The sequence below is a fragment of the Oncorhynchus kisutch genome, unplaced genomic scaffold, assembly GCF_002021735.2.
Source record: "Oncorhynchus kisutch isolate 150728-3 unplaced genomic scaffold, Okis_V2 scaffold1178, whole genome shotgun sequence".
NCBI classification, from domain to species: domain Eukaryota; kingdom Metazoa; phylum Chordata; class Actinopteri; order Salmoniformes; family Salmonidae; genus Oncorhynchus; species Oncorhynchus kisutch.
The window spans coordinates 18,763-39,649 of record NW_022263123.1 but is presented as its reverse complement, the minus strand read 5'-3'; the positions used below and the strand labels follow the sequence as shown (position 1 = coordinate 39,649).

General features: G+C 40.6%; 1 protein-coding gene across 1 annotated transcript; it reads right to left on the bottom strand.

The window, feature by feature from the left end:
* Positions 1-7,243: 7,243 nt before the first annotated feature.
* On the bottom strand, positions 7,244-12,743 carry LOC116365165 (gastrula zinc finger protein XlCGF57.1-like). Its single transcript, XM_031817866.1, has 3 exons — positions 12,620-12,743; positions 9,424-9,497; positions 7,244-8,910 (listed from the first exon to the last, which is right to left on the bottom strand). The coding sequence occupies exons 1-3, from the start codon at positions 12,741-12,743 to the stop codon at positions 7,462-7,464; spliced, it is 1,647 nt and encodes a 548-aa protein (XP_031673726.1). The 3' UTR covers positions 7,244-7,461.
* Positions 12,744-20,887: the final 8,144 nt, after the last annotated feature.

The following is a 20,887-nucleotide window of genomic DNA, read 5'->3' as shown; positions in this document are numbered from 1 at the left end:
TCAGTCCAGTGTTGTGTTTACCCTTTTCTTTAATGTTCATCTACAAAAATTGGTAGTTCTAATACTTATTTTCCCTGTTTTTTTTCTATTTCCCACAGTATTTCACAGCGATAGGAGAGAGAGACAGATAATTAATATCAACCATAAAAGAAAATGCCAAAGTACGAGAGTCATGCTATTAATTGTTCAAAGCAGGGATGGAGAGTTAGCTGGTGAGGTGGGCTGCAGTGGGTTTGCTGGACAATACAAATACTGAACAGGGATGGAGAGTTAGCTGGTGAGGTAGGCTGCAGTGGGTTTGCTGGACAATACAAATACTGAACAGGGATGGAGAGTTAGCTGGTGAGGTAGGCTGCAGTGGGTTTGCTGGTCAATACATATACTGAACAGGGATGGAGAGTTAGCTGGTGAGGTAGGCTGGTCAATACATATACTGAACAGGGATGGAGAGTTAGCTGGTGAGGTGGGCTGCAGTGGGTTTACTGGCCATTACAAATACTGAACATGTAACCACAGTAATGGTGGCCAGAAAATCAATGATTAAAAATGTAACATTGACAAATTAAACAGAAAATGTAGACCTTTAATCTTTTCCAACATGTCAACAGACACTTAACTTCAAATAAGTATGAAACATTTCACTATGTTAACTTCCTCTTTATCCCTGGTTGATGTACATGTCAGTGTTAACTTCCTCTTTATCCCTGGTTGATGTACATGTCAGTGTTAACTTCCTCTTTATCCCTGGTTGATGTACATGTCAGTGTTAACTTCCTCTTTATCCCTGGTTGATGTACATGTCAGTGTTAACTTCCTCTTTATCCCTGGTTGATGTACATGTCAGTGTTAACTTCCTCTTTATCCCTGGTTGATGTACATGTCAGTGTTAACTTCCTCTTTATCCCTGGTTGATGTACATGTCAGTGTTAACTTCCTCTTTATCCCTGGTTGATGTACATGTCAGTGTTAACTTCCTCTTTATCCCTGGTTGATGTACATGTCAGTGTTAACTTCCTCTTTATCCCTGGTTGATGTACATGTCAGTGTTAACTTCCTCTTTATCCCTGGTTGATGTACATGTCAGTGTTAACTTCCTCTTTATCCCTGGTTGATGTACATGTCAGTGTTAACTTCCTCTTTATCCCTGGTTGATGTACATGTCAGTGTTAACTTCCTCTTTATCCCTGGTTGATGTACATGTCAGTGTTAACTTCCTCTTTATCCCTGGTTGATGTACATGTCAGAGCCTCTTCAGTGTGGATGGGGTAGAGCAGACATTTTCAACAACAAAGACTGCACTTCCAGTTTGTGTTCTTTACTCTGGTGAACTCTTTGGTCTTCATTCCGAGGCACAGCACATGGAACCCCCGTTGGCAAAACATTCAATCTAAAACAAAGCGGAACACGTTATAAGTAATATCAAATATCAATGCAGTATGACGAATTAGCCATCCATTGTGTTATATCATAAATTGTCTTACATGCCGTCACTGTTGTCAAAAGATTATAAACATGTTAAATGAAGTTACTAACCCAGTCAGTCTGGGCCACTTCCAGGTTCTTCATCAGTGGCACACATGAAGCAGGTTTTTTTAAACTCTGAAATCATAGGCATGAACTGAACATATGGCTGTCCCACACAACTACATAAACATAAAGAATTTACATTTACTTTGAATTAAATGTCATTACATACCAGACATTTTTTGTATATCCTCAGCCATTTTTTTCTGCAGTTGCTCCATGTGTTTTTTGAAGGTTCCATATCAATTTGGGATGTTGGGGAAGTTCTGTGCAACTTCCTTGGCCATCTACACCAAAAAAATATAATAGAGTTTTTGACCTAATTGTCACATAACAGCTAACCATTCATTATTGAAAATATAACTATCAAACCTACATTACAAAGACCCCACAGCCGAAGGTGTCCTGCTGCATGGTGGGAGTTATTTCCCCTCCTTTCCACTTTAGGTCCACCCAGTCGTCTTTTCCATGGCAGGATCTTCTCATTTTGAAGTATTCTCTTTTTAATGTAAACATAATGGAAGTCTGATTAGTTATAGGCAAATGAATACACAACCCAAATGTGTATGCTGTTTTCACTATAATCTAGTAGTCATTTATTAGTAGAGGTCACTTCCTTTATGCCCCATTCTACACACAGACTAAATTATAGGCACTGAACCATTTACAGGACAATAATACAAGTAGCATATAGGATCCAACCCTCACAAAGTGAATAAATGTAGAGCGTTTGTAGACTTCAAGAAAAAAATATTAAGTGACAGTTTTATCAGTACCTGCTTAAAGAGTCATATCACAGATGTCAGTGCCCAAAAGAGAATGAATTGTAAACACCAAAGTGTGTTTGTCAAAATAATATCTGAAAATGTCAGTTGTTGAACATAATACTTCTAGTTGCTAGAGCAACTTACTTAAAAATCATACAATGTGATTTTCTGGATTTTTGTTTTAGATTCCATCTCTCACAGTTGAAGTGTACCTATGATAAAAATTGCAGACCTCTACATGCTTTGTAAGTAAGAAAACCTGCAAAATCGGCAGTGTATCAAATACTTGTTCTCCCCACTGTATATATTTTTTATGCTTGTAAACTATTCTTTGACACATTTTGTCTTCCTTTGAAATTCTTATAGGACAGAACATGGACACAATGCAATTGGGATCAAGAAGGTACAGATATGTTGTAGGACAGCTGCATTTGAAGTGTACATTTAACCTACATAGCAGTCAATACAAACTGAAATCTATTAGCATACAAATGTGTGCAAATGATCTTTTCAGATCTTCTCAGAAATTATTCAAGTGCGTGGAATGGATATAGACAAAAAGAGAATTGAAGGACTAGCAGAGGTAGAGAGGCGAGGCAGGGGTGAGAACACCATCCTGCTATTTTGACAGTCCATGAAGGACAATGCAGAAGAGGGATTTGCTCTTATTCCTTCCCTTTCTCTAATGTATTTTGTAATAAAATTAGCAAGTGTAGTAAGATCATTGCTTTACTTTACTAGGACTGGAGACCACAGCAGCGATCCTGCTCTTGCCCAACCTCTTCAAAGAGGACCCGAGTGGCCTTTATGTGCGTGACATGGTATACAAATTTACCAATCATCTGTTTCTTCATAAACATAGGTGTGCATGCTTATATAAAACTACAGCTGAACATTTGTTATGTTCTTTGTTAATTGTATGTGTGTTCATCTTTTCTTACTTTTGTTGACACAGATTTCACCGCTCTTCACTCCTTTACTGCACATCGGTGGAAATCCATTTCACCAAGAGAGTGAAATCCCGCTGGCCTTTGATGGGGAGAACATCCACGCCCTCGAGGACGTCTCCATGGGACTTGGGGCTCTGCTTCGGCTGTATTTTTTTAATTTTCCCTTAAATTTCCCCAAAATGTCAGAAAAACACTTATGTTGTTAAGTTACTGTGTTCTGGGGGTAAGAGAAGTTGGGTGAAGTTACCAGGGCCAGTCATAAAGATGGCAAACTTCCTAACATAACTAAGTGAATATGATATACACACTAAAGCTGAAAAATCTGTATTTAGCATCAAGTCTACAATGTTGTTAGTTTACCTATGATTCATTTTTAATGTATGTTGTTTTTATTGTACATCATTATTTGTATATATTTTTTAAATGTCATGAAAAGCACTATATGAGGTAAATGTATTATTTATTATGGTCTGACATGTCCGCAGAAATGTTGCAATTTTGTAATGTGTTTTGTTTGGTAAATAGTTTTGTAAATATTCACATTTGTTGTGCCACTAAATAAACAATATTGTCAATATTGTCAATATTATTAAAATATGTTTTTATAATGGAGGGAGGGTGGACAGGGAGTTAAAAAATAAACCCCAAAAGGTTCTTTGAGGAACCATGATAAGGGGTTCTTCAAAGAACTTAGACGTTCTCACAAAAGGTTTTTCAAATAACTTTTTAGGGGTTCCCCCACAGTTTCAAATTGAAGAACCCCTAAAGGATACTGCAGGAACCTTTACCTTTTAGAGTGTATATTGATGAAAGTCACCTTGTCCGAGAGACATTTACGTAGTTATACACAGCCCCATTTGGGATGACTATTATGGGGTGAAATAGCGGCCACAACAGACAGGCCTGATATCGCCCTATAGTCCTTGGACGTCACGTGCTGAGGGGGTCTGACCAAAGATATTATATTTAGCTACACTTTGTAGTACATTTTTACACAATTATAAATGTTTCTGATGACACATAGCCCTTTTTCAAAGGGAGTCGTTGGTTTTTAGGGGCAGTCGCTTTTTAGCTTTTTGTCTGAAAGTATTTTCTCAACTGCGATACCGACTCCAGTCAGCAGATGACGATGTACGTCTTTCAGGTGATTCTGCCACTGTGACGTATAATATAGTGGATGGGACGCTTCTTCAACATCAACACTTAGTCAGACACTTTGGTTCACTCTAACTTTATGGAAAAATGTGTATTCATTAAATATAGTGTAACCGATGTGAAATGGCTAGCCAGTTAGCGTTTCAATCGGCGACGTCACTCGCTCTGAGACCTTGAAGTAGGTCGCGGCTTTTGTGGAGCGATGGGAAACGATGCCTTGAGGTTGGCTGTTGTTGATGTGTGCAGAGGATCCCTGGTTCGAGCCCAGGTCGGGGCGAGGAGAGGGATGGAAGCTATACTGTTGCAATAGCAACTCCTCTCATACTGGGAAGACACCACCCCCCCTGAATTTTCAGGCCTTAAGGGCAGTTTTATCTCAATTGTAGTACCGGGATGGAGAAAATCCAGTTAGCGTTTTATAGTCACCTCGTTAGGATAACTTATCCTAAAATGGACACACTCCCATCAGTTTCTGGGACAACTGCCCAGACTTTGTAGACTGTTTAATAATGCTTAAACCTCATCTTTATCCAATTATCCATTAAAGATACCAACGCAAAACCTACGTTCATCTACATATGGGTTGTTTAAATTGTATCTAATGATTATGCCAGTAATACTTCATCAAATCTCTAGTAATCAATATACCCACATACAATTCATCATATTTTCATATTCACAGAATCCATATAAAACGTAAGAAATTCTCAGCGACTTGCGACAACCATTCCATTTGCTTTTTCAAGGACTCTCCATAGCTACACAGCAGCTCTCCAAACATACTCCCAGCAGAATAAAAAAATACACTTTTGTTTCCCAGACAATGACCATAGGATCCTCAACAGTTCTCTAACCTTTCAGAGACCACGGCAAAATCAAGCCTCCCAGGAACTATAGACCTTCCGCTGCTTTCTAAAATATCATCCCGTTTATTATCTAATTTTCAATAATCTGAGTAAGCATATTTTTTACTATCCAAACGTCAGATTAAGACTCATTTCCACATTCACACAACTCTCATATCAGTCACACAATGCTATTCCCAAACATACCTAATCAATTAGTTTTTCAACAATATTTTTACCTGCAGGAATATTTTCACATACTTTAAAACTAGGTGTATAGAATCTGCTCGCTGCATCTCAGGTCTAAGGTGGGTCCATCTGCTCCGTTCCCGAAGTGTGGTCTCCATGAGATTCCAAGTTTGAGGGATCCCTCGAGGACGATTTACCCAGGTCGTCAGGAGCGGTCACCAAGTCAAGATTCACATTGCCAAATGTGGTTGTTAATTTCTTTAATATCAAATGAGAAACAAACTTATCACACAAGTCAGATTTATTCTTAAACTAAATCTTTATTCACTTATTAATAAGGGAGCAGGTCAATACAACACACACATATAAAGTGAATCAATTGAGTGCTCTACAATAATATTGTCTGGTCAACAAATCACCCCCAGATGATTCGTTGAGAGCCACGAGACAAAAGTACAAAGGTCTTTTATAGCTAAGATACACCCCTTTCAACCTACATGACCAACAACAGATGTATAGAATGGGTCACAAGGTTCAGATTTGTATGAAAGATACTTATAATTCACAGCAGACAGTGTCCTCTGTAAAAACAGTACTCTTTGTGTAGAAACCAGGGTCTGGCCCTGAGGTCATCTCTCCCTGGTAACATATAGAACAGAAACATTAACTCATAGTCTGGAATACTGTCTCTTTAGGTTTTATCACCCAAAATGCATTGTAAATCTCTTGTCAGTGTTTTCTCCCAGAGGCACATCCTCAGTAGAACACACAGACAATAGTTCTAAGAACCCTCTATTCTGTTACATAAAACAACCATGTGATACAATAAAAGTACAATAACATAATGTTGCAGTTTTGCTCTGTGTCCTCTGAAAGTTGACTAGTAACAACAACGGGGACCTAAAAGACACCCACCATGAGACCCACTAAATCTGCCCAAGAGGCAAACAAAAGAAAAACCCACAACAAACTTAAAAATTTGGTGGTTGAAGATATCCCTCTAGTGGTGTGGGGGCTGTGCTTTGGCAAAGTGGGTGGGGTTATATCCTTCCTGTTTGGCCCTGTCCGGGGTTATCATCGGATGGGGCCACTGTGTCTCCTGACCCCTCATGTCTCAGCCTCCAGTATTTATGCTGCAGTAGTTTGTGTGTCAGGGGGCTAGGGTCAGTTTGATATATCTGGAGTACTTCTCCTGTCTTATCCGGTGTCCTGTGTGAATTTAAGTATGCTCTCTCTAATTCTTTCTTTCTCACTCTCGGAGGACCTGAGCCCTAGGACCAGGCCTCAGGACTACCTGGCATGATGACTCCTTGCTGTCCCCAGTCCAGCTGGCCGTGTTGCTGCTCCAGTTTCAACTGTTCTGCCTGCGGCTATGGAACCCTGACCTGTTCACCGGATGTGCTACTAGTCCCAAACCTGCTGTTTTCAACTCTCTAGAGACAGCAGGAACGGAAGAGATACTCTTAATGATCGGCTATGAAAAGCCAACTGACATTTACTCCTGAGGTGTTGATCTGTTGCACCCTCGACAACTACTGTGATTATTATTATTTGACCATGCTGGTTGGTCATTTATGAACATCTTGGCCATGTTCTGTTATAATCTCCACCCGGCACAGCCAGAAAAGGGCTGGCCACCCCTCATAGCCTTGTTCTTCTCTAGGTTTCTTCCTAGGTTTTGGCCTTTCTAGGGAGTTTTTCCTAGACACCGTGCTTCTACACCTGCATTGCTTTCTGTTTGGGGTTTTAGGCTTTAGGCTGGGTTTCTGTACAGCATTTTGAGATATCAGCTGATATAAGAAGGGCTTTATAAATACATTTGATTTGATCCAAACTCTTTTTTTGTTTGTCAATTTTGTTAAATCACATAAATAGTACTCTTCCATTTCAGAGCCTGGATTTTTCCCCATGAGGCTAATATCCATAACACGTTGATATCAATTCATAAGTGGGCACATGAAACAACTACTTCATGTATGTATTTCCTAATATTTGATCAGAGATCTTTTATCAGATTATCTCTGGTCACAGCTATGAGATTTCAATCCTGTGTGTTCTCTGGTGTTGAGTCAGATGGCAAGCTTGAACAAAACTCTTCCCACATTGACCACAGCTACAAGGTTTCTCTCCTGTGTGTATTCTCTGGTGGTGTATCAGGCTGTGTGACTGAGTAAATCTATTCCCACACTGATCACAGCTATAAGATTTCTCTCCTGTGTGTATTCTCTTGTGCACTGTCAGATCTCCAGATCGACTAAAACTCTTCCCACATTGATCACAGCAATACGGTTTCTCTCCTGTGTGTGTTCTCTGGTGTAGAGTCAGGTGGCCAGGTGTAGCAAATCTCTTCCCACATTGATCACAGCTATAAGGTTTCTCTCCTGTGTGTATTCTCTTGTGCACTGTCAGATCTCCAGATCGACTAAAGCTCCTCCCACATTGACCACAGCTATAAGGTTTCTCTCCTGTGTGGGTTCTCTGGTGTAGAGTCAGGTTGCCCGATGTAGCAAATCCCTTCCCACATTGATCACAGCTATAAGGTTTCTCTCCTGTGTGTATTCTCTTGTGCACTGTCAGATCTCCAGATCGACTAAAGCTCCTCCCACATTGACCACAGCTATAAGGTTTCTCTCCTGTGTGTGTTCTCTGGTGTAGAGTCAGGTGGCCAGATGTTGCAAATCGCTTCCCACATTGATCACAGCTATACGGATTCTCTCCTGTGTGTGTTCTCTGGTGTAGAGTCAGGTGGCCAGGTGTCACAAATCTCTTCCCACATTGATCACAGCTATAAGGTTTCTCTCCTGTGTGTATTCTCTGGTGGTGTATCAGGCTGTGTGACTGAGTAAATCTCTTCCCACACTGTTCACAGCTATAAGGTTTCTCTCCTGTGTGTATTCTCTTGTGCACTGTCAGATCTCCAGATCGACTAAAACTCCTCCCACATTGACCACAGCTATAAGGTTTCTCTCCTGTGTGTGTTCTCTGGTGTAGAGTCAGAGAGCCAGATGTTGCAAATCTCTTCCCACATTGATCACAGCTATACGGATTCTCTCCTGTGTGTGTTCTCTGGTGTAGAGTCAGGTGGCCAGGTGTAGCAAATCTCTTCCCACATTGACCACAGCTATAAGATTTCTCTCCTGTGTGTATTCTCTCGTGCACTGTCAGATCTCCAGATCGACTAAAACTCCTCCCACATTGACCACAGCTATAAGGTTTCTCTCCTGTGTGTATTCTCTTGTGCACTGTCAGATCTCCAGATCGACTAAAACTCCTCCCACATTGACCACAACTATAAGGTTTCTCTCCTGTGTGTGTTCTTTGGTGTTGAGTCAGATTGCCAGATGAAGTAAAACTCTTTCCACATTGATCACAGCTATAACGTTTCTCTCCTGTGTGTGTTCTCTGATGAATTTTAATGCCTGATGAGGTGAATCTCTTCCCACAGTCAGAGCAGCAGTGAGTTCTCTTCCCTGTGGGTCTCTGCGGGTGTTTATTGAGGTGTTCTGATCTGGAGAGACTCTTCTCTGTCTCCTCAGCATCATGAGGTTGTTGAGGCTCCCCAGAGGATCCACGATAGTCACGTCTCTCTCCTGTGTGAACAACAAAGTCAGACAGATGATTAAAGGCCCACAACAGCAGTAATCCAGTGTAAAAGTTGATGCCAACAGCATAGCCATGATTGTTGTACAACAATTGATGTCTGTAATGAATGTTAAAATTATTGTCTTAAAATGAGCAAGAAGTCATATTTTGTCTTGTTTTCACATTAGTAGTAACATCTAAGATTGTAGATTAGAAATAAGTTATTCATGTTGTTGAAACTCTAAGCAGTGTGGTAGAAGACTTTTGGTCTACAATACAGGTACTTTGTGTTTTCTAAAATTGCGGCATGAGGGCAATTTGATTGCATAAACTCCTCCATGCTAATGACGAAACCACTAGTTATGGATGTCGTATATCTGGTGTGACAAGAGATGAAAAGAATCTGCCCACTCCATCAAGCAATGGGGACAGCAACACAGGGCATTCACGGGACCTCATGGAACCATGGACCACACCTGCAGAAACTGGACAACAGGGGGAAGCAGAGGAGATACCTATCATAGACTTCTCCCAGCTGACGCTTGACATGCCACCTACGCCGCCTCAAGTGGTAGAAACAACCAGCTGGTATCATTAAGTAGAATCAGCCAACAGTAACACGGAAGCAGCAGAATGGGAGTTAGTAGTGCATGACCTAGATTTAGAATAAGAAGCTTCCATTTAGACACAGGTCTAAGATGACATATTAAGAAATCTACAGTCCCCGAGTAAGCACTCAGTGTAAGCAATCTACAGTCCCTGAGTAAGCACTCAGTGTAAGCAATCTACAGTCCCCGAGTAAGCACTCAGTGTAAGCAATCTACAGTCCCCGAGTAAGCGGCCGTTGCAAGCAGCAGGACAGTGTCAGTGTGAAAGTGTGGTTTAGCCACAGCTCCAGAAACTTGCGAACTTCCCCTGTAAAAAGGTATATAAAGAGAACAGAGATCATAAGAGAGGCATGATCCTCACTGACATATGAGACAGACTTAATATGGAGAATCATCATAGGTACATTTACTATTGCACTATACGCTTTTTGTTAGACTAGAACAATATTTGAAACACAGGGGTCTTGACACCTCTTGATCACAGACAAAGCGGCAGTCAAACAGTGAGACATCAGGTACAGATGTGATTAGCAATACAAGGAAACAGCCAAGTACCAGTTACAATATATTGAGTCTATGCATAGAGTTAGAAGTGAATAGTAGTAGGATATATGCTTTTTGTTAGACTAGAACAATATTTGAGAACCGGATAATTTGCCTAAGTACTTATTGGATCAATATCTGAAGCTACTTGGTTGAACTTTGTGAACCCGAAACTGAGTCTCCGAAACACACTATACGCTTTTTGTTAGACGAGAACCATATTTGAAACACAGGGGTCTAGACACCTCTTGATCACAGACAAAGCAGCAGTCACACAGTGAGACATCAGGTACAGATGTGATTAGCAATACAAGGACACAGCCAAGTACCGGTTACAATATATTGAGTCCATACACAGAGTTGGAAGTGTATTAGGATATTGGAATTCGGAATCTAGCGTTAGTGCTGTGAGAATACCAATTACAGGAAAGTGACCAAGGGGCTGAGCATTTAAGGTAATTGAACTATTTTTGCTATTTAGTCAATATTGTTAGAAGTGTTAACGCATTTAAAGTTTTGCAATATTATCTGGCATAGCTTAAAGCATTAAGGATTGATTGAGCATTATTGATGTATTAGGAAACTGTAGAACCATTGAATTGTAATAATGTGTATAAGACAAAAAACAGAGTGACTTAATAAAAGCTTTGACAACAAATTTTGACAACTTGCCAAAATTTGACAACTAGGCCAGATCTGGAGAGAAAATGCCTTCAACACTCTCACTGAACAGAAAGTGACCCTGGTTATAGGTTAAAGTGATTGCACTAAAGAATATTTGGGGCGGCAGGATAGCCTAGTGGTTAGAGCGTTGGACTAGTAACCGAAAGGTTGCAAGTTCGAATCCCCGAGCTGCCCCTGAACAGGCAGTTAACCCACTGTTCCTAGGCCGTCATTGAATATAAGAATTTGTTCTTAACTGACTTGCCTAGTAAAATAAAAAGTAAAAAATATTCATTTTGTGTCAAAATATATACCAATACTAGTTTCCAAGTGACTACTAGCTGACGAGCATAATAACCAATAGAATAAGTTATTAGGTATTGATATATACAGAGGTAAAAGAGACTTGAAGGTAAGGAAATACAGGAGGAATCCATAACACTCAGAATATTTAAATAGGAGTATATCTATCCAAGACCTCATACTAGACCGGAAAATAAGGGAGTGACAACGTGAACGAAGGAACAAACCAAACTCACGCGAAGGGCCATTACGCAGAAATAGAAGGGTTAGGCCCTTGTTACACCGCAGTAACTAAAATCCTAAAGTCCTCTGCCTAGCCAGAGGACGGGGTAGAGGCATTTGCTGCAGGTATAAGGCAAAAGTCAGCAACTATCATTATGACATCATGGATTAATTCTAGAATATACTATATAGCCTAGAAAACTGGTTAAATTATCATTATGACATCATGGATGGCCAGTCCTTGTATTCATAGTGTATTGAATTCAGGGGGTAGCCCTGAGCTGAACTCAAACTTGGGTCCAGCGACTGTCAAGTCAACAACTGTTACGCCAAGATGTCTGAACTTCTTGACGAGGCAGCTAGGTGTTGGGTTAAGGTTTCTACAATATCGTTCTCTATGAATTTGAGAGTGGTTACTTCTCCTTCCCCCATCCCTCAGCTGTTAACCAAGTCTCTGGGCAGCCATTTTGTTGCTTTTTAAAAACCCCACACAACCCAGCAATCTGCAGTTCAAACAATAACAAATGTCATTCCACCACTATTTTGGTAATAAAATTATGGGTTTGGATAAATGTAACTAGACAGACCTATGGATGCAAGGACTGACCATCCATGATATCAACATTATAGTTTTAACCATGTTGAGGCAGAAGGGTATCCTCATGCTTAGAACGTTGGACTAGTAACCGTTTGCAAGTTCACATCCCCGAGCTGACATGGTACAAATCTGTCTTAACTGCTATACAGTGTTGATTTACATTGTTTCTAAACATTATAGTAAAAAAATATTATTTGGGGTTCTGATGGGGTACAACAGTTGAACTCAGCTCATGAGGCATGTGTTATATTCTTCAAGAATCAATGGCTGTAAATAAATAATTTAAAAGTCAAAATATGGATGTAGCGATTGCAGATTTCCACCTTAACACCAAACATCAGTTCAACTGCAGAGTTTGTGCCTCTGTTGTTAAGACAGTACTTACTAGTGTTAATCAGGGAATGGTTTCTAAAAACCATCTTACGGTTGAGTTCATCGTTAGAACCATTGGATGCCTGAAGATGCGTTTGGGAAACCGGAACCAGATATCCAGGTTCCTCCTCTTCCTCCTTTTTCGATGTAACAGTCATCTCCTCCCCCTCCTCTTTCACGCCATAAACTACATGCTCTCCTTTCACTGTAACACCATCCTCCTCTTTCACTCTGAACGCGTCCTCCTCTTCTTTCACAGTAAAGGCTCCACTCTCTACTTCTTGTTTTACTGTGATACCTTCCTCGTCTTTCACTCTGAACGCGTCCTCCTCTTCTTTCACAGTAACGGCCCCACTCCCTACTTCTTGATTTACTGTGATATCCTTCTCTTCATTAGAAGGAGAGTAGCTTAGTGACCGCATGGTCGGGGATGTTAGCTAGGCTAATGCTAACTTATCCAGCCCGCTAGCTGAATAATAACAACACCGTAAATATGAAATTAAATCGGATAACTAACTAGACGACAGAAGTGGGTTTAAAACTGGGGAATAGCTTAGTGAGCGCATGGTCGGGGATGTTAGCTAGGCTAATGCTAAGTTAACCACCCCGCTAGCTGAATAATAATAACAACACCGTAAATATGAAATTAAATCGGATAACTAAGTAGACGACAGAAATGGCTTTAAAACACAGTAGCTAATATACACGAAAGCGTCTAAAGAGCTATATTGGTTCGGCTAATTTGTCTAGCAAGCTACCAAGGTGTCTGACGAACTGTTGCTGCTGATGAAAGAAGCGTTCCGTCCACTAGATTATACGTCACACCAACAGCATAACCATAAATTCCCAGACCGCCATTTGCTGACTGGAGTGGGTAACGCAGTTGAGTAAAATGTTTATTTAATTTTCAGACAAAAAGTTAAAGGGTTGGAATCAGAGACGACGCTAGTGCTAAAATATTAATTATCCCTCCCTAAATTAATCAATATCAGTCAATATATTTTTGTGTGATTTCTTTTTTTCGTGAACCGTTCCATCATATCTTAAACTTCATATCGATTCGGCACTAGGACCGGGGCAGGCTGCTGCTGCACAAGTGACTGTTGGACTTTTTTCAGCAAAGATGGCGGACAGAAATACTAGGAGAGAGGGGTACCTCTACACAGACCTGAAATGGATCAAAGATGGCGGACAGAAATACTAGGGTGGAAGCAAATGTAAGGGATTATAACGTCATAACGAATCATGCAAAAAACATGTACAGTTGATAGGAATGTTAGTTAATGGAGAGACAAAGGATTATGCTTTTTTTAATCATAGTTCATTTACGAAAATCGTGATTTAGCCAGCTAGCTGGTCTAGTTTTATGGGTGTTGTGACATGAGTATGAAATTGTCATTCTGGTTGTTTTAGGGACACCTTAAACAACCCACAAACCAGGCGGTCGTTTTGTGAAAAAGTGGATGTATAGAATCTAGCTGGCTGAAGAATTTACTGCAAATTGAATGTACAAATTTGTATTTGCCATGCAGATAGATGAAATAACGTATGTCATTGTGCAGTGGATGACTGTGCAGTGGATGATTTAAAATCCCTGTATGCCCATGGATGTGTAGCTAGCTATCTAGGTGATCTGTGTATGGACCCAAATGTTTGGTATACATATTAGTTCAGAACCTAGCTATGAACCTCAACTATCATAGCCAGTTGTATCAACTTCAAAACAGCCTGAATGACATTAATGAAGCCTATGGATTGAGTAGAATATAATATCATGTTTTGCCAAGGATTCAAGTCAAATATACATGTAGTTATTACCATGCATGAGATCCCCACATTGTAGCCTGTACATTTAATATATTCACTGATCATGTACTCTACCTTGGCAAATTAATGTGCAGTTTAGGTATGAATGTCTTTGAGGTGATCAAATTCCTGTCTTTGAATGATGCCGTGTCTGCATGTATGTATTACAATTATACACTTCAACAGTGTTTACCAATCTTGGTCCTGGGACATTAATGGTTACACATTGTAACTAATAGACTAGAAACAGGATTTAACTAGTTAATTCATATATACAGAAATATATATTTTTTAAACACTACACTACACTTCCTATGCATCATGTAAATACTCTAACACTGGTTCATCTCAACATCTAATGCCCTTCATCTGCATTGATCTGGTAAACACAGGATAGGTGGAGTATTTCATCACATTACACTTCATTTCAACCAGTAGAGAATGTGAAATGCTTTATTGAAAAGCTCATTATCCAAGTGTTATAAATACAAGTTCAATCTGTCCATCAATGCACATCTGTTGTGAATTATAAAAACAGGAAGAAAGAGGAGGTGGAGAGAGAGGTGTTAAAGACAGAAAGGGAAAGAGGTAAACACATAGGAGCAGGGAATGCAGCACATGATTAATGAATCACAGTGCTACATAAATGTTCTCTCAGTTCATCACAATTACATAATAGTGTCTCTTCTCTAGACAAACAATATAGCATAGTTTTAGAAATAATGAAGTGTCTTACTATTCTCCATGGTTGGCCCTCTTGCCTATTCTCTTGACGGTGGAAGGAGCCACAGTTATACACCTGAACCTGCTTACTGCACAACACAATCCAACAATCAGATCGATACATGTGTGTAGGTGTGGGTTATAGGGTGTCCAATTGTTCCACATTTTGTCAATATGGGTGATTTAAAACAGCCCGTTTTGTTTTTGCACTTCCTTGTTGGACCCCATCTTTGAAACATCCTGCAGAGCAGCAGACACCTCCTCTGGGACACGGCGGCGAGCTGCAGATCCCCTCCTGGTCCTCGTGTCCATCCTCATGACGTTACGCAGGACACAGGTAGCCTTCACACACCTGAATTCCTCCAGGAGGCAGTCCCAGATGACCCTGGTCACCCAACCTTGCAATGCCCTACACGTTAACTGTCGGCAACCGTTTTGAAGGAATCTCCAGTTTGCTTATTTATATTCAGTGGCCTGACTGCATCCAGACTGTCAAAGGTCCGTCCTGGTAGATCTGAACCTAATGCAGTTTGGAGTGATCAGATGACAGGAGTCACATTTAGGTTCCAGGTGTAACTGAGGCTGTAGATGCTCCATATCCACTACTTTGAGTGTTGTATATAAATCAAATGTTATTTGTCACATACACATGGTTAGCAATGTTAATGCGAGTGTAGCGAAATGCTTGTGCTTCTAGATTCGACAATGCAGCAATAACCAGTGAGTAATCTAACCTAACAATTCCACAACTACTACCTTATACACACACAAGTGTAAAGGGATAAAGAATATGTACATAAAGATATATGAATGAGTGATGGTACAGAACAGCATAGGCAAGATGCAGTAGATGGTATAGAGTACAGTATATACATGAGATGAGTAATGTAGGGTATGTAAACATATTAAGTAGCATTGTTTAAAGTGGCTAGTGATATATATTTTACATCAATTTACATTATTAAAGTGGCTGGAGTTGAGTCAGTGTCATTGTCAGTATGTTGGCAACAGCCACTCAATATTAGTGGTGGCTGTTGAACAGTGATGGCCTTGAGATAGAAGCTGTTTTTCAGTCTCTCGGTCCCTGCTTTGATGAACCTGTACTGACCTCGCCTTCTGGATGATAGCGGGGTGAACAGGCAGTGGCTCGGGTGGTTGTTGTCCTTGATGATCTTTATGGCCTTCCTGTGACATCGGGTGGTGTAGGTGTCCTGGAGGGCAGGTAGTACCAGGCGGTGATACAGCCCGACAGGATGCACTCGATTGTGCATCTGTATAATTTGACTAAATGTGTTTCCTTGTTACAGGGCAGGCAAGAAATGGAACAGCAAGTTCACAGAACATGACATAAGCAGAGCTGTGGGAGACCACCTCAAGCCCCTGGTAGAGTCGGGGGTGGTGTTTACCTCTCCACCACGCCTTCAGCAGGCTGGAAAAGTGGGATTGATCCAGTAGTTGAATCTTTTGACGTATTGTTGATTTCAAAACATTTCAGTTTCAACAAATGAACTGGGTTGGTTGAAAAGTGATACTAAACGTACATACCATGCACTATTTTAACATAGTGGAAGATACTGTTTTTCATACTAAGATATGTTTTGCTTTTGCACATATTTGTTCATTGGAGGGGTTCTGAAAGACACTGAGGGTGTCGATTAAAAATTGACTAGTAACAACAACTGGGACCTAAAAGACACCCACCATGAGACCCACTAACTCTGTCCAAGAAGAGGCAAACAAAAGAAAAACCCACACCAAACTTAAAGACCAAAAAACCAAAAAGTTGGTGCAACTAAAGGTGTTGACTCTCCACATGTAACAAGACTGGGCCAGACACTCTTAAATAGAACCTGGACCAGCTCAGGTGAAACAGCTTACCACTAATGAGATGAAATAAGCCAGCACAGGTGTAACACATAATGACTAACGAGGTGACACCGATCTGTGCGCCCAACGTGCTAACGAGCTATACATGCTAACGAGCTATACGTGCTAAAGTCCAACCGCAAAACACAAATGGAAAAACCAAAGCCTGTTCCCCTTTAAGACAACAAATTTATCCTATATTTTTGTTGGACAAGTTTGCTCACCACCAACAGAAAACAACTTCAATTTCACATTATAATCAACTACACTGCTTCACCTTCACCAATATAAACATGGTGTCTACTGGCTGTCAACAATTAAAAACAAGAAAAAACACCTATTCCTAAATAATAATAAACAATCATATTATTTTTTTCTAATTTTTCTTTCAATAGAATCCTAAAACCCACTAGCTTCTAGAACTCTCGTCCCCTTGGAACGAGCGCAAACAAAACTAATTTCCAATACGGAAAAACGTGCAGTCAAAATAAATTGTGTTCCATGGCAACGCATATGGATTTGGGAGGAAATCAGGTTGAACCTGCTCTAGAAAGTAAAACAAAACAAAAAACACATGGAAATGGGAGATACATTTTACCTCACTGGTTAGAGGACAACCTGCAGAAGACAATCAGCTACATTTTTGATTGTTGCATTTAAATTTAGGGGTCGCTAAACAATGGAACAGCACTTATTTGTCATCACTCATCAATATCACGTTGACATCAATTGAGCGAGAGAGGGGAGATGTGGTTGCAGGTCCTGTTAAAACCAACAGCTCAAAAACCACACGGAATCTGGGAGTAATGTGTACATCCCTGGTTAGAGGACAATTTGTAGAAAACAGCTAGCTACATTTTGAAGTGTTTCACTTTGATTCACGTGGGTCACTTTTAGTTAAATCACATAAATAGTACTCTCTCAATTCAGAGCCTGGATCTTTCCCCTGAGGATAATATCCATGTCATGTTGAAATCAATAGAACAGGGGAGAAACATTTAGGGTCCTACATTGTGACATCATTAAATTACTCCTTCTACAATGTTAAAACATTCTACATTGTGACATTAATTAATTGATATCATGAAACAACTCCATGTATTTTCTGATGCTCGATCAGAGATCTTTTATCAGAGTATCTCTTGTTACACAGATCACAGCTATGAGATTTCTCTCCTGTGTGTGTTCTCTGGTGTGATATCAGGTTGCATTGTTGAGTAAAGCTCTTCCCACATTGAGTACAGCTATAAGGTTTCTCTCCTGTGTGTGTTCTCTGGTGTGATATCAGGTTGCACTGTTGAGTAAAGCTCTTCCCACATTGAGTACAGCTAGAAGGTTTCTCTCCTGTGTGTGTTCTCTGGTGTGATATCAGGCCTGATGAATGCGTAAAACTCTTCCGACATTGAGTACAGCTATGAGGTTTCTCTCCTGTGTGTGTTCTTTGGTGACGAGTCAGATTGCTCAATGTAGTAAAACTCTTCCCACATTCAGTACAGCTATAAGATTTCTCTCCTGTGTGTGTTCGCTGATGAATTGTAATGCCTGATGAGGTGAATATCTTCCCACAGTCAGAGCAGCAGAGAGTTATCTTCCCTGTGGATCTCTGCAGGTGTTTCTTGGGGTGTTCTAATGTGGAGAGACTCTTCTCTGCCTCGTCAGCATCATGAGGTTGTTGAGGCTCCCCAGAGGACCCATGGTAGTCCCGTCTCTCTCCTGTGTGAACAACAAAGTCAGACAGATGGTTAAAGGCCCACAACAGCGGAAATCCACTGTAAAAGGTGATGCCAACAGCGTAGCCATGATGTTGTACAACAATTGTTGTCTGTAATGATTATTTGACAATTGTCTTAAAAATGAGCAAGAATAGTCATATTTTGTCTTGTTTTCACATTAGTAGTAACATCGATGATTGTAGGCTAGAAAAAAAGTTATTAAAGTTGTTGAAATCCTAAGAAGTGTGCCAGACGACTTTTGGTCTCCAACATAGGCACCTTTCTGTGTTTGCTAAAATTGCGGCACGAGGGCGATGCACATGCAATTTGGTAGAAACTCGTTCCCCCTAATGAAGAAACCGATAGTTTTGGATGTAGTATATCTTCCTGGAGCAAAAATGGTGAGCAAAGATTTTGTTTTTTCACAATGTATTCTGAATGTGAATGGGGGAAACCTCAGGGGAGTAACCTCCATGTCCAGGTTGCTTATGAGAGCATGTCACACTACTTTGGATTAAAATTGTAAGCCTCGTTTGAACGTCCTACTTAATATAATGTTTGTATCGTCATCGCAAATCAACCTCTTTGCACTTAAAAAACACTTCAACCAGTAAAATGCTCTTTGGCTTTTCCATCAGCCCGACAACGGGGCTCCGTGTCGACAAAGGGCCCAGGCCAATTGGCAAAAGAGGTATGCTCAGGGTTGATATCGCGCTGTGCAGACTGGCAGGTATTATCCAGGCTAAAAGCGACTGGTGTTTGAGCTAAAAAGGTAAAGGCCGCTAGCAATGGCTAACAATGACTAAATAGCTAGTAGCTAATTAGCTTCTGATGAAGGTTCTAGCTATAAGGGCCAAAAAAAAAGCAGATCCGTATCACATTGGGTGAGGCGGGTTGCCGGAAGGTATATTTAATTGAATTTAATGTTATGTTGACGAGCGGCCCCCTCCGGTCAGGTTATGTTGACGAGCGGCCCCCTCCGGTCAGGTTATGTTGACGAGCGGCTCCCTCCGGTCAGGTTATGTTGACGAGCGGCCCCCTCCGGTCAGGTTATGTTGACGAGCGGCTCCCTCCGGTCAGGTTATGTTGACGAGCGGCTCCCTCCGGTCAGGTTATGTTGACGAGCGGCTCCCTCCGTTCAGGTTATGTTGACGAGCGGCTCCCTCCGGTCAGGTTATGTTGACGAGCGGCTCCCTCCGGTCAGGTTATGTTGACGAGCGGCTCCCTCCGGTCAGGTTATGTTGACGAGCGGCTCCCTCCGGTCAGGTTGTGTTGACGAGCGGCCCCCTCCGGTCAGGTTGTGTTGACGAGCGGCCCCCTCCGGTCAGGTTGTGTTGACGAGCGGCCCCCTCCGGTCAGGTTATGTTGAGGAGCGGCTCCCTCCGGTCAGGTTGTGTTGACGAGCGGCTCCCTCTAGTTATGACGTTGAGTAATTTGTGTGTCTTAATTATTTAATTAAATAGAATGCTTCACTTCACTAGGGTAGGGGACAGCATTCAGAATTTTGGATCAAAAGCGTGCCTAAATTAAACTACCTGCTACTCAGGCCGAGAAGCTAGGACATGCATATAATTTGTAGATTTGGATGGAAAATATAAAGTTTCCAAAACTGTTAAAATAATGTCTGTGAGTATAACAGAACTGATATGGCGAAAACCTGAGGAAAATCCATCCAGGAAGTACTATTATTTTGAAAGGCTGTTTTTCCATTGAAAGCCTATCCACCATACAAAGACTAGGGACCCAGGTCACGATCTCTATGGCTTCTTCTACATGTGGTCATTCTTTAGGCATTGTTTCAGGCTTTTACTCTGAAAAATGAGGGAGATACATATCCACCATAATATGCAAATAAATTCATTAAAAAAATCATACAATGTGATTTTCTGGATTTTTTTTCTCATTTTGTCTGTCATAGTTGAAGTGTACCTATGATGAAAATTACAGGCCTCATCTTTTTAAGTGGGAGAACTTGCACAATTGGTGGCTGACTAAATACTTTTTTGCCCCACTGTACATCCTAGAAACCTGGTTAAACTATCATTATGACATCATGGATGAATTCTAGAATATACTATATATCCTAGAAACCTGGTTAAACTATCATTATGACATCATGGATGAATTCTAGAATATACTATATATCCTAGAAACCTGGTTAAACTATCATTATGACATCATAGATGAATTCTAGAATATACTATATATCCTAGAAACCTGGTTAAACTATCATTATGACATCATGGATGAATTCTAGAATATACTATATAGCCTAGAAACCTGGTTAAACTATCATTATGACATCATGGATGAATTCTAGAATATACTATATATCCTAGAAACCTGGTTAAACTATCATTATGACATCATGGATGAATTCTAGAATATACTATATAGCCTAGAAACCTGGTTAAACTATCATTATGACATCATGGATGAATTCTAGAATATACTATATA

What these genes read in the sequence shown, in the direction of transcription:
- LOC116365165 (XM_031817866.1), bottom strand. Translation starts at nt 12,743, where the DNA reads ATGCGGTCACTAAGCTACTCTCCTTCTAATGAAGAGAAGGATATCACA. An exon ending in CAGAGTGAAAGACGAGGAAG is followed by an intron (nt 9,498 to 12,619) that starts GTATCACAGTAA and finishes CCTGTTGTCCAG; the next exon opens with TTTCTGCAGGTGTGGTCCAT. An exon ending in TGTCCCCATTGCTTGATGGA is followed by an intron (nt 8,911 to 9,423) that starts GTGGGCAGATTC and finishes AAACACCCGCAG; the next exon opens with AGACCCACAGGGAAGAGAAC.